Source organism: Hemicordylus capensis, chromosome 7, assembly GCF_027244095.1.
Source record: "Hemicordylus capensis ecotype Gifberg chromosome 7, rHemCap1.1.pri, whole genome shotgun sequence".
Taxonomy (NCBI): Eukaryota; Metazoa; Chordata; class Lepidosauria; order Squamata; family Cordylidae; genus Hemicordylus; species Hemicordylus capensis.
In genome coordinates, this window is record NC_069663.1 from 18,351,253 (window position 1) to 18,366,346 (window position 15,094).

The 15,094-nt window shown below is 49.4% G+C and overlaps 1 protein-coding gene across 3 annotated transcripts in view; it reads left to right on the forward strand.

The window, feature by feature from the left end:
- The window catches only part of LUZP1 (leucine zipper protein 1), a 72,434-nt gene extending 57,785 nt beyond the window's left edge, over positions 1-14,649 (forward strand). For all 3 annotated transcript variants that reach the window (XM_053266937.1, XM_053266936.1, XM_053266938.1), the window contains exons 3-4: positions 6,268-6,461; positions 7,840-14,649. In XM_053266937.1, coding sequence (XP_053122912.1) covers positions 6,268-6,450 — 183 coding nt within the window. In that variant the 3' untranslated portion in view covers positions 6,451-6,461; positions 7,840-14,649. The remainder of the gene's footprint in view (positions 1-6,267; positions 6,462-7,839) is intronic.
- The last annotated feature ends 445 nt before the right edge of the window (positions 14,650-15,094 follow it).

The window sequence follows — 15,094 nt, forward strand, 5'->3', positions numbered from 1 at the left end:
GCCGTCCCTGCGGGGGAGTGGGGGCCTGGTGGGGATGGAATCTAGGGATGTGCATGGACCGCGGAGGTGCAGTCCGACGCTGGGTGTGTGTGTGTGTTGCTTTAAGGGGGGCCCTGTTCTTACCCCTCTTGCCGCTTTCCCCCCTCCAGGGCTCAATTTTAAAGCAAAATCTTAATACCATCGCGTAAATTTGGCATTCGTGACCCCACAAGACGGTTCTTCTCGTGAGCAAACATCCCCAGCCTTTCTGTGTGACGAATAGAACTTAGCTGCTGCCGCTGCCCTGCTTAAGTCTGTCTTTGGGCTTCCCCCTCCTGGTGCCGTGACGGGACCACCCTGCTTGTGGTTCCTCTTGGGGTGCTTGTGGACACCTGTGCCCTGTTGCCCCTGGCAGCTGAGCAGCTTGACAGGCTGGACAGTCCGGGATGGGGCGTATTCAGCTCCAAAGCTGTGCGGCTGACAGGAGGGGCGGAGGTTAATTTCCAAGCAACTACCAGCGAGAAGTGCAGAAAGCTTGGAGTGGCCACATCCTTGGGCAGGTCTGCGCCACCACCTCTATGATTGGATTTAGGAGCTGGGCGCTTAACTGTGGTTAGGCGCAGGTCTGGGACCCGACGTAAGGCTTCGGCAGCAAACCTTAGGAAAAATCCCCTAAGAAAAAAACTGGAGTGAGTTAGGGCAGACTGGAGTTAACTTTTGAGGCTTAACTGCAGTTTTCTGCTTTCGGGCATATTGCGGTTAAATGTTGATAAACCTTGAACTTGACACTTTGCCCTTGAACATTGTGGGGTGGGGTGAAGGAATCCCCATGTGTGTTCACTTGAACTGGCTCGAGTCCTGTGATGCCTCTCTGGCCAGCTTGCCAACCAGTCAGGCCTGGGGTTTGTGCTGCGAAGTGTTGAACTTCAACTGTGGGGTAAGGAAGCTTCATGATTACGGTACTGTATGTATCACTGGAGGAGCGAGAGAGTGGGAGAGCATAAGATCTGGGATGGCCACAATACAGTGTTGTGCACCATCTTTATTTCTGCTTTTTTGGGATCATTTCCCAGGCTCCAGAACCTAACTCCCTAATTCCCATAGATGCAGTGCCTCGTTATTCACGCTTGTAAGCGAGGAATGGAACCCCCGCGAATCGTAAGGTCCACCTGCATATAGTCATATTACAAAACCAGTGTCAAATACCATGTAACAAAATTGATCAATGTCATCATCATCGTCACACATTATAAATTATCAAGGCAATATCTGCAAATTAATCATAGACATTTCTACTTGAACCATTTATATTACTACATTTCAATGAAAACGTTCTCAGAGCAGTTTACATAGAAGAAGGTCTCCTGCCCCCCAGAGGGCTCACAGTCTAAAAAGAAACACAAGGTAGACACCACCACCAGCACTACATGGATGCTGTGCTGGAGTTGGATGGGGCCAGTTATTATTATTTTGCTCTCCCCCTGTTTGAAAGAGAGAAAACCCGAGTGCCTCTCTCTGCAAATATAGTGGTCCAAGCTGCTGTAGGATACAGAACTCAGTGGTATGTTACATGCCCATATTTACCTGAATAGAAGATGACACCCTTTGAAAATATGGGTTAAATATAGATTATAACATTTGCCCCAAAGCAAGAGGACTCTGAATTTAAGACAACCCCCAATTTCTAACATCAAAGAATGGGGGGGTAGTCTTGGATTCAGGTAAATACAGTAACTCAGTGGTTTGTCCCATAATCCCCAGATGTTGTTGGACTACTCCTCCCATCATCCCAAGGCCATTGTGCCTGGGAGTGGTGGGGTTGATTGTCCAACATCATCTGGGGACTCTGGTTTGAAAACCCCAGCCGTAATAGCTTCAACCAGGAGCATAGGACAATTCTTGAAGAGTATTCAGGTGCGAGAACTCCTGTATTATGGAATGTTGCACTCCGTATTGAATCCTGAAGAATTATTACATTTATATCCTTGCTTTCTTCCATGATGGATCTCAAGGTTGTGTGTGTGCGTAGGTAGAGTTCCCAGGCAGTCTACCATCCAGGTATAGACCAGAGCCACTTAGCTTCAGCAAGTTTGCTGCATTGTACACCTTCAGACCAGGCCTCTGTTGAGTTGCTACTTTAAGAAGTTAAAACCATATTTGTGTGTGTGTGTGGTCACACACGCACACCCCTTTAATCTCCAAAAGTACTGGATGATTTCAAAGAGCTGGAGACCTATTGCGGAATCACGAACGGAGAGATTTAATCCATAGAAGATATGCAGTGCTGTACCGAAATGTGTCTCCCCCCCACCGCACCTTATTGTACTGTTCTATTTACAGGCAGCATTTGAGAGGGTTCAGCAGGGGAGCAAAATACAGACCCTCCCTGCTACTGGCAGTGGCCAGTACTCCTCTAGCTGGCCAGCAACCCAAACAGCTTTTGAGTCCTCTCAGCACTTGCACGTGTGAATGTGGAGGGCTAGAAGCAAACTTCACGGAGGGCCTTCTCTGCCAATGGCAGCAGTTCCTGCAAGTAATGAAATCCAGCGAAAAGGCTTGCAGGACGCACCTTCGTGCAGGCAGAGGGGAAACTTGCAACCCTCAAGCACAGTTCCGATGCAACCAGAAGGCGGCAATTAAAAAGATGCGTGCGAGTGTTTTTTAAGGACTTGGGAGCTGGGAGGAAGGCATATGGAATGGTTTTTGAACATTTCTAGGTTTGGCGGGCGGAGGCTGCTGCACTTGAATGCTGCCATCTGGAGATTGCTCTTTGGCTTGTGATGTAGTGCCCTCTGCTGGTGGTAGGCTGCAAGTACACTACTGCTTCCTTATGGGAGGAGAGCCGGTCTTGTGGCTGCAAGCATGAGTTGTCCCCTTTGTTAAGCAGGGACCATATTGGTTTACAGATGAATGGGAGAGACAGATTTGATTTATTTAAAACATGTATATACCACCCAAAACGCAAGTTTCTGGGCGGTTTTCATCTGCTTTTATTGTTTTGTTGTAAAGATTAAAACATTATAACAATTAAAATTTTAAAATGTTAAAGCTATTAAAAACACAAACTAATAAGCTAATATCTAATTACCCTTAGGGGATGGAGCCACTCTGGGAAGAGCATCTGCAGGCTTGCATGCAGAAGGTCCCAAGTTCGCTCCCTGGCAGCATTTCCAGGATAGGGCTGAGAGAGACTCCTGCCTGCAGCCTTGGAGAAGTCGCTGCCAGCCTGTGTAGACAGTACTGAGCTAGATAGACCAATGGTCTGACTTGGTAGCAGGCCGCTTCCTATTTTGATGAATGTACGCATTCAGCAAAATATGTATGTATATTTTATTGGGCACCCAGGGCAAAGTTTGCACCGCCCACCCCCATCGCCCCACTGGAGAGTGCAGAGCCCTGGCTTTAACTTGGGTCACAGAGGCTGCTATTTTGCGAGGTCAGACGACCAGCCTGTGCCAATGACTAGCTGCTCTGGTTTGAGATGCAGTGGGAGAGAGCTACCAGTCTATTTGGGGGTGGGGTGGGGGAGACCGTAACCCTTCCAAGATGAAAAGATGCTGCTATTAATTGGGACAGCTGACCCGAGACCCTTTCTTTTTGGAAATGAAATCCATAAGTCAAGAGAGGGAGTGCAGCTTATGAGACTGGCTGTTGGGGGCTGAGGTGCGGGGAACAAAGAAGAGCAGGTATTTGGGGGTGCTGAAAGGGCAGGCCTTGAGGGAGCAGCAGTGCCTCTTGCATTCTTTCACCACTGTGCAGGACTGCACAGGCTCCATCCAAGAGCAGGGGAGAGAGCAGTTTGCAATGCTCTACTCCGGCACTGTTTATGTGCCCCCCCCCAATAAATAAATTGGTGCCTTAGGTCAGGGATCCTCAACGTTGGGCCCCCAGATGTTCTTGGACTTCAGCTCCCATAATCCCCAATCAAAGGCCACTGGGGCTGGGGATTAAGGGAGTTGAAGTCCCAGAACATCTGGGGGCCCAGCATTGAGGATCCCTGCCTTAGGTGACCACCTAGTGGGTCCACCTAGTGGACGGGCCAGCCCTGATTACTTTTCTGTTCTTCCCTTGCTCTGAAGAAGGCAGGGTTGTGTACAAATTTATTTATTAAAATTTTTCATACATACCACCTCCTCCGAAGACTCTAGGGAGTGGACACCACCACCACCACCAATAACAAATTTTAAAATAAATGAATTCAAGGGCAAACACCCAGTGAAACAGGTAGGTCTTAAGAAGGGCCTTAAAAGCAGCTAGGGAGGGGGCTGAACAGATCTGGGGGGGCGGGGAGAGTGTTCCAGAGAAGAGGGGCGGCTACAGAGAAGGCCCTGCTCTGACATAGTTCTTCCTCTCACCCCGCCAGGCTACAGTATAACAAGCAGTCCAAAATCATGGTTCACAACAGTAAATACAATAAAACTACAGCTGTTAAAACAATAACGAAATAACACAATTTAAAACATTCACAGATTACTAAAAGTCAGGCTAAAAAGGTGCGTTTTAAGGGCTCTTTTAAAGGCTGATCAAGATGTAAAGCCACAAACATCTATAGGGAGTGCATTTCACAGCCCAGGAGCGACGACAGAGAAGGCCCGTTCCCGAGTTGCCACCAGACGAGGAGATGGACCTCTCTCAGTGGCCTTACTGTGCGGTGGGGATTTCCCAAGTAACCCGGTCCTAAGCAACTTACCCTTATAAAAGACAAACGCTGAGAGTCTCAAGATCCTGAATTATGCACTCATACTAAATCCTGTGCTTGCAAGGCGTGATGTTGGGAGGACAACACAGCCCTGATTGCAGGGTTACCATGGAGATAATGAGAGAGAGAGAGACCCCAATTCAATGCGCATCCCCACATCTGCCTGTTTGGTGACTTCATTGTTACATTTCTGTCCCACGGAGCTATTTTTAAAAAAATTTGCTGCAGTGATAAAAATGAGCTGAACCTATTTTAACTTCGGCATCTCACCACTGCATTGGTGGCGTTTTGTGTTTCAAAATTCACTGGAAGGTGATGATATGATGATCTTTGGTAGATTTAGATTCCTTTATTACGGTCTTCGACCGGATAGACAATCATTATACAGTTTGCGGCAGACAATAAAAGCTACGTCAAAGTAAATATCTCTTTGTGTATTTTGCAAGCTATATAGCAAAATTTTTGCCACATTTAAAGAAATGAAATCATCATGGTCAGTCCGAAGGTGGTGCATATAAAACATGTCAGTATAGCTGGGGAAGTTTGCTAAAAAGGACAAAGTAACCCTAATCTGAATCTCTTTTTAAAATGAGCAACAGAGCAAGACATGCGTGGTTGTTTCTATGGCACCTGTGCCGCAAGGGCATAGCCAAGCATCTTTATATCTTTATAATTAATTCTTGAAAACGTGCCCGTGGGGATGCGTCCCGGCACCCAGTGGATTGGCTGGGCAGCAGGAGCTCACGCGCGGCAGAAGGCCGTTGAGCTGCTGCGGGGGAAATGGCAGCGGCGGCAGCACACCCGCCGAGGTCAGGATGTGGCGGCCGGAGGAGATGGAGAAACCGGCAGGAGGCAGGAGAAACCGCAGGTGGGGAGGGGGAGAGAAGTCGCTGGGCGTCCACCGGAAAACAGATTCGGGGGGGGGGGGGAGAGAGTTGAACTAAGGGCGCAGATGCTATGCACCCAGTCAGCTAGTTACAGGGTATTTTCTTAAATTTCCCTTCTAGTACTGCAGTAGGGAGAGCATTGAAACAAGCTAGGGTCAGTGCTTTCCTGAATTTTGATGTTACGTGGTTTAGATAGCTTGAAGGTCTCAGAGGGACAGTTTGGTTGGACAAGAGTACCCCTTTTGGAAGGCTGGCCAGGTCTAACTGCCCTTCAGTGTATCCAGTACGCTCTGCTTAAATACTCTTTTGGCCTGATCAGAGCCCAGCTTGATAAGATCCTCCTATGAGAAACCATAAGAAAATAATTTCTGCTCCTAAGACCTTTTCCACTTTGATTCAGAGTTGTCAACTAAGGTCAAGGAAACTAGCCCTACTGGACAGAATACTGATCTTAGCCAATATTATTTATTAATTATTATTATTATTATTATTATTATTATTTATTATTTATTTAAGCAAAGACACACAGCCAGTGCTGCGATCTTTGCAGTCAACAGGCCTCCTAGGAAGCCATGGGCCAATTGTGGGGCTGGGGAGCAGAATGGGACATAACAGCTGCTATCCCACACTGCTGGACTAGGGAAAAAAAATCAAGCGTTCTGTTTGTTAAAGCACCCAACCTTTTCCCCGGTCTTTGTGCAGGAGGAACACAGAGATTTTGTTCCCAGTTCCAGAAGAAAACAGTTTGGCTCCTCCGAGCAGCTTGCCTGGGCAGACACGCCAAGGAAGAGGCCAGACGCCAGGCTGGAGTCCCACCGCCAGCTGCCGGGTAGCAAAACCGAGGAACGAACGCGTTGGTCCAAAGGCTACTCAGAAGACAACTGAATGAACCAAGGGTGAGGCAAACCTCTGAGCTGTTTTGTTTTGGTTTTTGTGACGGAAGTGGTGAGCCAGTCTTGCAGTAAGTAAATTAAAGTTGTGCTGTCGAATCGGTGTCGACTCCTGGCGCCCACAAAGCCCTGTGGAAGAATACAGGAGGGGTTTACCATTGCCATCTTCGAGATGGCAAAGTCCGAGATGATGCCTTTCAGCATCTTCCTATATTGCTGCTGCCCGATATAGTACCAGTGGGGATTCGAACCGGCAACCTTCTGCTTGTTAGTCAAGCATTTCCCCGCTGCACCACTTACAGTAGCGAGCATTAATTAGTATAGGGGGCATTAATTGTCCCCTTTGCTAAGTAGAGTCTACCTTGGTTTGTATATGGATAGGTGACTACATATGCACACTGTCTGCTGTAAGATATTCCCCTTAGGGCAAGGGTTCCCAGCCTTTGGGGTACTCCAGATGTTGCTGAACTACAACTTCCATAATCTGCAACAAGGCTGCTCAACTTCGGTCCTTTTGCAGATGTTGGTCCACAACGCCCATAATCCATGGCTATTGGCCGGCCACTGTGGCCGGGGATTATGGTAGTCCAAAAACAGCTGGGGGGAGGGGGGGCTAAATTGAGCAGGCCTGATCTAAAACTACAATTTGTGTAACCACCAATTCCGGTAACTTTGCCAGGTGTCCATCATCTGGCTCCTACATTTTGGGGGCTGGCTCCTAAGATCCAAAACATATTTGTCAAGGCCTGATTTAAATCATGATTTTAACCACCAGAAGAAAAACCTGATTTGAATCAGGCTTCCCACTGGTACTGATATTTCTTCACACGAAGATAGATATTCCTTCCATTTGTGTCTGCAGCCAGAATGGATATGGAGAAATTTCGTGAAAGGGAACATTCTCTCTGAGTCCCAGAGGTTTCAGGGTCGTCGTCCTCCCCCCCCCCCCCCGGAGAAACTGGAATTCTCTCCGGAATTTTTCAGGGTTCCTCTAGAAAAGCCACCCAATAGCTCAGTGGGGAAATGACTTGACTAGCAAGCCAGAGGTTTCTGGTTCGAATCCCCACTGGTATGTTTCCCAGACTATGGGAAACGCCTATATCGGGCAGCAGCAATATAGGAAGATGCTGAAAGACATCATCTCATACTGCGCGGGAGGAGGCAATGGTAAACCCCTCCTGTATTCCACCAAAGACAACCACAGGGCTCTATGGTCACCAGGAGTTGACGGCACACTTTACCTTTACACAAGGAGAAATTTCAGAAAAAAACTTCTCTACATCCTGTTGTGTTAACTATGGTGCTTTGGTTGTCCATGGCAAAGTAAACTTTTGTCCATCGGGAGCCCAGTGCCTAATGGGGTGGCTCTTTCCTCTCTCCGAAGGTCTTTCCCACTCCAGCTGCATGACCGCCGGAAGCCAAGCTTCACCCTCTTGCCCTCCATTGGCCTTCCCTGCAGCCAGACCACCACAGAGACATGTACAGTGCCTGACTTTGGACTCTCCAGCTCCCAAAGGCCCATTTTTCCACAGCCTTGGGCGGCTTTGCGTTGACCTCCTCTTCCATGGAGGAGGCTGCAGAGACTTTGCTCAGGGGATCTCCACTCCTCCAACTGACAGAGCTTGAATTATAGCTTGTGACCGACCGAGGCCTTTGGCTGGAGTCAGACCAACCCGCGGCTTCCACTCCCGGCTATGGGATTTCCCGGAGAAGCCAGAGTTTTCTTTGCAACCACTGCAAATGGTCAGAGGACGGGATCGCTGCCTGCGGCTTCTCTGTCTGCAAGACCTCACAGAGCCCAACATCTGCACAGAACTGGAAGCAAGCAGCCGCATGCCAGGAGATGCTGTGGATTGCCATCTCCCGCGACCAGTTCACACTGAAACTGGATTCCACAGTCTGCACGGCCTCGCCGGGGTGGGGGTGGGGGGAAGGGGCATGACAAGTGATCTCCAAAGGGATGAAGTTGTGGGTGGCGGTGGGGGGAAGAGAGGGGCATGACAGCCAGGCCGTTGCTTCACTCCGGTTGCATTGCCTTCCCACCTGCGCGGCAGGGGCTTGGCTGGCTTGCCCTCCTGCCTGAGCCCCACTCGCACGCAATAAACTGAAACGCACCCTTCCGCAGCTCCCGCTTCACGGGCCGGCTGCTGAGGAAGCCACCCTTGCTCCTTGGCTCCCCACTAGAACAGCCCTTCCTGGTGGAGACCGCACACCCTTTCTTGCCATGAAGCGATCCCCGAACCCTCTGCTCCTTGGCCGTCAAGGCCTGCTGGCTCCAAGTTTGCAAACCGGGACTGGACTAGACTTGGGCGAGCCAGCAATCTCGCTGCCGTGGCCAGCAGCACCAGCAGCACCTCCAACCAAAGGCCCGCCGAGGCTGAGGAGGGAGCACCCCAGAGGGCCTGGGTTACTCCAAGAGGGCCCTTGACGCATTACTTGAACTAACAGCTTGAGGCCTGCGGGTGGGCTACTTTCCTGCTCATCATGGCCACTGGGCACCACCGCCGGGGGTGGGGGGCAGCCTCCTTTGTTTAGCACCTCAACACACCTGGAGGCAGGGGACACTCCTTTATTTCTGCTACCTCAGTCTTCACTTGCTTGTGCAAGGGGGCCAGCAAGGACTCTTCCCGAGACACACGGCCTACCTTCTTCCATGCCTGCGTCGGACCGAAGCTTGAACCCACCGCTGCCCCAGCGGCCCTGTGCCCAGGTCTCTCCTCCTCGGTCTTCCCGGTGCAGTTGGTGCAGCAAGGCTTTGAGGCGGCTGTGCTAGCAAAGTCTTCTTCCTCCGCTGCTATCCAGAGGGTTTTGAAGTTGTCGGAAGAAACTGTTGCTGCCCCCTCCCCTTTTAAAAACTGGCCCGTGAGTGCATCAGGTGAGAGCTTGTCGTTGAATCCATCAAGGCAGGGCTGCACTAGGGATGTGCACAGAACCGGCTGGACCGGTTCGGTTCGAGTCCGGACTGGACTCGAACCCAATTGGGCCAGTTTGGTCCGGCACCCCCTCGCACCTCCCCCAGTTTACTCCGGTCTGGCAGGGGGCTTGCAAACGTTTCTCTCTCTCTCTCTCTGTATATATATATTTAACCTTACTCCCCTACCAGGGAGTTGCGGGGGGTGGGGTGTCCACGGAGGTTCCCCCTCAGTTTTCTATATGTCTCCTTCCGGCCGGTTCGGCCGGCCAGGGACATATAGAAAGTCAGTGGGGGGAGGGGGAGGGGGAGGGGGAACCCTCTGTGGACCCCCTACCCCACCGCCTCCAGCAATTCCCTAAGGTAAATCCCCCCCCCTTTGTTTTAAAAACAGAAAAACGTTTGTGAACCGCCTGAACATTCACATGGTGGGTGTTTGGTCCGGGGTCGGACCGAACAGGGGGTGGTTCGGTTCGAACCCAAGCAGTTCGACATCGAACCGGCTCGACGTCGAGCCGGTTTGCACATCCCTAGGCTGCACAACTCTGGCCTGCCAACTGTTGGACTGCAACTCTCATCTTCCACAGCCCCGGTGGCCAATAGGGATGATGGGCATTGTAGCCCAGCAGCTGGAGAGTTAAACTAAAGCAGTGGACACAAGAGTTTGAGCTGTTGGAAAGAGAGGGAAATTCTTGTCGCGATAGTGGCTCTCTGGTGGCCCACCAGCACATGCCTTCCAGTACGTGGTGCTCCCATCATCAAGTGAGCCAGGCCTACATGATATAGCCCTTTGTGGGGATTTTCAGGGGGCAAAGAGGGATCTTCTTCCCTACCACCTGCTGGAGAGACGAGGGAGATCTTTGAACAGGGAAAGGGATTTAAGTTCCCCTCCCATAATTCTCTTCTGGAACACCACCCCCTCCCCATCAGCATGAAGAGGGAAACGTTTCCTTTGTAGCCACTTGTTCTGCCTCCAAGTGCAGAACCTGAAGCTAGAACTCCTGAACTTGAATAACCTCCTGGACTTGCAGCGCCACCGGGAAAGACCCTGCATTCCGTTCTCCGCTTCCCTTTATCATGCTTCTCAGGAAGGCGTCAGGCTGTGTCTTCACTACCAGTTAGTCGGCCATCACAGCAGTTTCCCTCCCTTTTGCCGAGAGTAAACCACTGTTTGCCTCTCCCACGCCACCCCTCTCTGTGGCCAGCTTTCCTGGTGTGTGTCGGAGGGGCGGGGAGATGCAGTATTGTTTGCTCAGGGAAGGACTCCGTTGTGATCCCAATGAACAGGAATCAGTACCAAGACATTCTTTTCAGTGTTAAATTTGGGAGATGTCCAATTCTGAGACTTGGAACAGACCTGCTGTTCTTTTCTCTCTCACTCACTCACATGGTCCAGTTCTGCCTCCGTATCCTTTGGAAAGACAACGTCAGCACTGAACTTGAGCCTTTTACTGTCTTGAGCATAACTGGAGCTTGTTAGTTCCTGCTGTCCTCACAGGTCAATTCTTAGGATAGTGGAAAGGGTGGGGGGGAAGAGAGCTGATCTCTTTTATGAAAGCACAAGGAAGAACAGGGGCAGTGTCACCTTTGGGTGGAGTAGCTCTTAAAAGCACCTACCAGCTTTAAATGCCAAGTGAGCCCCAGAAAATAAACTAAAATAGGAAAAACTAGGCTACAGTTTGGGCTACAAGGACAAGAAAAGGTGTCTTCTTAAATCAGACCAGCTCTCACATAGCACTCCTGTGCTTAAACACAATTATTAAGATGTGCATATATTTGCATGTGTTCTCCCACTGGTCCTAAGGAAAGGGTCACCTTGTCTATTCCTTCTACATTTTCACACAGCCTTGAGGCCTAGAAACATGCATTTCGGGCTCCAGTATCTTGGTGATGTACTCACAGCTGAGTCTTGCTGTGCTTCAGCTGCTGCTGTGTTATGGTGCCTCTCCCACCCCCCACCCCTGGAGGAACTAGTTCACACTTATCAGTAGAGATGGGCGTGGTGTTACACAGCCCATTAGCTAGCCTCCATTCATGGGTAATGTGTTTACATAAAGCTCTCTCTGAGATAGCTGATCTAGTCCAACCATTTTAAGTTAACCACCCCTGGCTGAAATTGATCTCCAGCAGGGCAGTGGCAGTGTCATGGGGTTTTTGTTTTTGCTAACGCACAAAAAGGAAACCATTCCATTGTTGATCCAAGAAAGCACTTTAGCACCTGCAAGGTAACATGAGCAGTTCCATTCCTCTCAATTTGGGAGCAACACTTGATGTTGGAACAGAGCCTACTTGAACATTTAACGGCAAGAGGGTGTACACCCCTGTGCTACCTGAGCCATTCCTTTGGCTGGGTCAGATTTCTGTGATTTTTGATGTGGTGCAGCAGATGATGTTAGCCCATGATCACGCGTTCATAGAAGCCCGACAACCCTTCCCTGAAATACATTTTTATGGAAATGCATTCCAGTCAAACTTGCTTTTTAGCTCTGCTTAGGACTGCAGCCAAGTAGCTTTCCCTCTCCCGTTTCCCATCTCTGCATGATGAAATTGCACTAGTTTGCATTGTGCCTGTTCAAGCAGTGAGACCTGGGTGACCTTAGAGATGCCATACCTTGTATTTGCGAGTGCAGAAGCCACCTCGCGCCCCAGGAAGAGCACCTAGATTATAGGGGGGGGGGGTTTGCAGGAAAGATGGCATCTGGCATCCAACACCATACATCCTTAGAGACCAGGAAAAATGCTCACTGACTATATAACTCACGGGTTCATGCGTTTTCTATGGGGCCATGGAAAGCCTCTCTCCAGTTAAGCTACAGCCACCATTCTAGGGGCTACCACTTAAATTTAGAAATGACTATTTCCTGCAGTACCATATTCACATGTTGCCCCCCCTCTGCAGTTAGAGACAAAGGTGCTTGCTTTTAAAGTCTTTTGGGTGCAGCCAGAGTTCCCATGGGCTCAGGGCCAAGGAGCAGGCTGATTGGCCAAGTAAGAATCACTTGAGACAGACAAGGGCTTTGCCTCCTTAGCACTAGGACTGCTGTTCTTTGTTTCTAGGCAGGCAGTAGTTCTGAAGCCCAGTAACGGAGGGCACAGAAGACTTTCCAAACTGCAAAGCAATCTCACAGCAGTACACCACCTTCAGGGAGCAACCTTTCCCATCCCAACAGATTCCACAGCCTTTTTTCAGTTGTTTGTGAAGAAACAAACCCAGAAGGTACCAGTTGCCCATTCCTTAGACCTGAAATGCACAGAATATACTTGAAGAGTCGGGGAGTGGGACGAACTGTCTTTCCCTCAAGATTGGCAGCTTCTCACGTGGCCATCTGGCCTCCAAGGCCTGGTCTCCTTTGTTCAAGGCATGAGTGCCTCTGCTCTCTGCACTGGGACCAAATGAACTGGGTAGCCTTTATGTAGGGGTCATATTAGAGCCTTTGGACGGATAGGGCAGTATAGAAATGGAATAAATAAATATTATGGAGCTCAGAAAAAAGCGGGGGGGGGGGGGCATGTTTAAGAAAGACAAATCTGCCCTTGGTGGTTTAATCAGTTTGTTCATAGTTTCAGGGTGGTTTAGCCATAGGTTCCAGGGACTGCAAAATGAAGTCTAACATTTCATTAGGCATTGATAATGAATGTAAATAGCCATTACAATATATGTTGGGGTTATCAAGATTAGTGGTCCCATAAAGCCAGGGGAGTAAAGACCCTCTGGAGACCCTAACCCTTGAGTGCAATAGGAGCTGATTGTATTATTAAATTAACAGGGACGATTGCAGGAAACACAGCGACTGGCTCAAGTTGCACACTTTAAAAAGGAACAGCTGTAAAGTGTATTTGTAAATATTGCCAGCATTTTGGCAAGTTAAGCTTTGTTTTAACTGTAGCATATAAGTACAGTAGGAATCCACAAGGGACTTTTTAAATGCTGAAGACGTGTGTGTAAAAAAATAAATCCAATGTCATATTTGTAACATGCTGCATGTGATAACCTCCATTTTCCTGTCGAGACATAAACCCAGCTTCTTGCAGTCGGGGTTTAGGAAACTGTCCTCATGTACAGTGTAGCCTCCACAGCACTGCTCCTTTTTCACCTTTCCTCATGGCAGAAAGCGGCACTGCAGCCTCTGTCGAGAATCAGCAAGAAGCCATAGCTCAGAGGTAGAGCAGCTGCGTGCAGAAGGTCCCGGGTTCAATCCGCGGCATCTCTAGTTCAGGCCTCTCAGGCAGCAGACCTTAAGATCCCAGAAATCTGCAGCCATTAGAAGAGACAATTCTTGGCTAGCTGGGCCAGTGGTCTGACTCTGCCTAAGACAGCTTCATAGGTTCCTATGCCCTTAAGAGTAGAGTCTCAAATCTTTTGTGATAAGTTGATGTCCGAGTGCCAAGAATTCAAGGTCTTAGCCATAGGTCAGTCAGAAGGTGCCTACACGTAGGGAGCATCGGGTCGTTGCCTCAAACGGAGGCTTTGAACGGGTGCTCCTCCCCACTCCTGAGTGCGTGAGCTGGGAGGGGCTACACAGAGATGCTTGGCCACCCCCTCTACCTGGGGGGTATCAGCAGAAGAGGCAGCCATGGCAGATTTGGCTGTTTCATTGAAGGCCCAGCTTGATATCCAAAGAGGGAAAAGGGGCGAAGGTGCTGCTGTGCAAAGGTCAGCCTTCCTCCTCTTTTTCTTTTCCTCTTGGCTAAAGACCAAAGGAATGGCTCGCCCCCTTCTGTGGCTGTTGGGAGGCCCCCTCCACATCTGCACAAGGGGAAGCATGTTGGTCTTCCTGCCACTTGAGAATCCTTCAGATTGTGTGGAATGTATTTTTAAGAGATGAAATATATTTTTTCTATTTGCTAATGTTACGCCTGGGTGGAAAGAGGTTGCGGAATCCTGGCATTGTAACTACAGGCAGATGAGCGTCTCCTGCCTTATACGTCCTCATTTTCAAGTCAAGGAAAAGCAAGTGCAATTTAGCAAAAGTGTTTCCGAGGCCCTCACTCACCAGCCCTCAGAAAAACCCACTCCACTCCATACCCAGCAATGCTACCAGCACTGTCCCACTCTGGCCCCAACTCAAATGGAAGCACCCCTGGTGCCGGCATGTTCAGTTGGGGAAGACCTGCTCTTTCACCTGCAAACTGTGCCCTGGAAACAGGTGGTGCTAACCTCCCACCAGTCACACAGAGCAACACGTCTGCATGCTATGTTTAAACGCAAAACGTTTGTCTGCATGTTATCTTCTGACTAATGCTGTCCTGCAGTACATAATCAATAAAATTATTTGTATGTTACTGAAAGGTGTGGAAATTGCTTTCGGAAAGAACTTTTGCTGCTTGTGCCCACGAAGAAAAATGTCCCATGCTGAACATCCTGACACAGCATTGTACTGAATGGTCTTAAGATCCACTTCCTGGCCAAATCGCTAACATTTCAAGGGCATCTTTAGATCTGCATCACACAATTTCTATCCTTGCCACTAAATGAAATGGCAGAATAGGGTTTTCAAGAGTTGCGTCATCAAGTGGGTTTTGACTCCTGGCGACCACAGAGCCATGTTGCCCCCCCACCCCCCATCAAATGGAGCAGAACTGAAACCAGTTCAGTACTCCAGAGACTCCAAGCGTTTCTGGCAAGAGGAGTGCTCTGGGTGAGTGAATGACAGTTGATACATATATGCCGCTACATATATGCCACAGGGAAGCAGACGGAATCAACCGCTCAAGACTGTCTGAACAA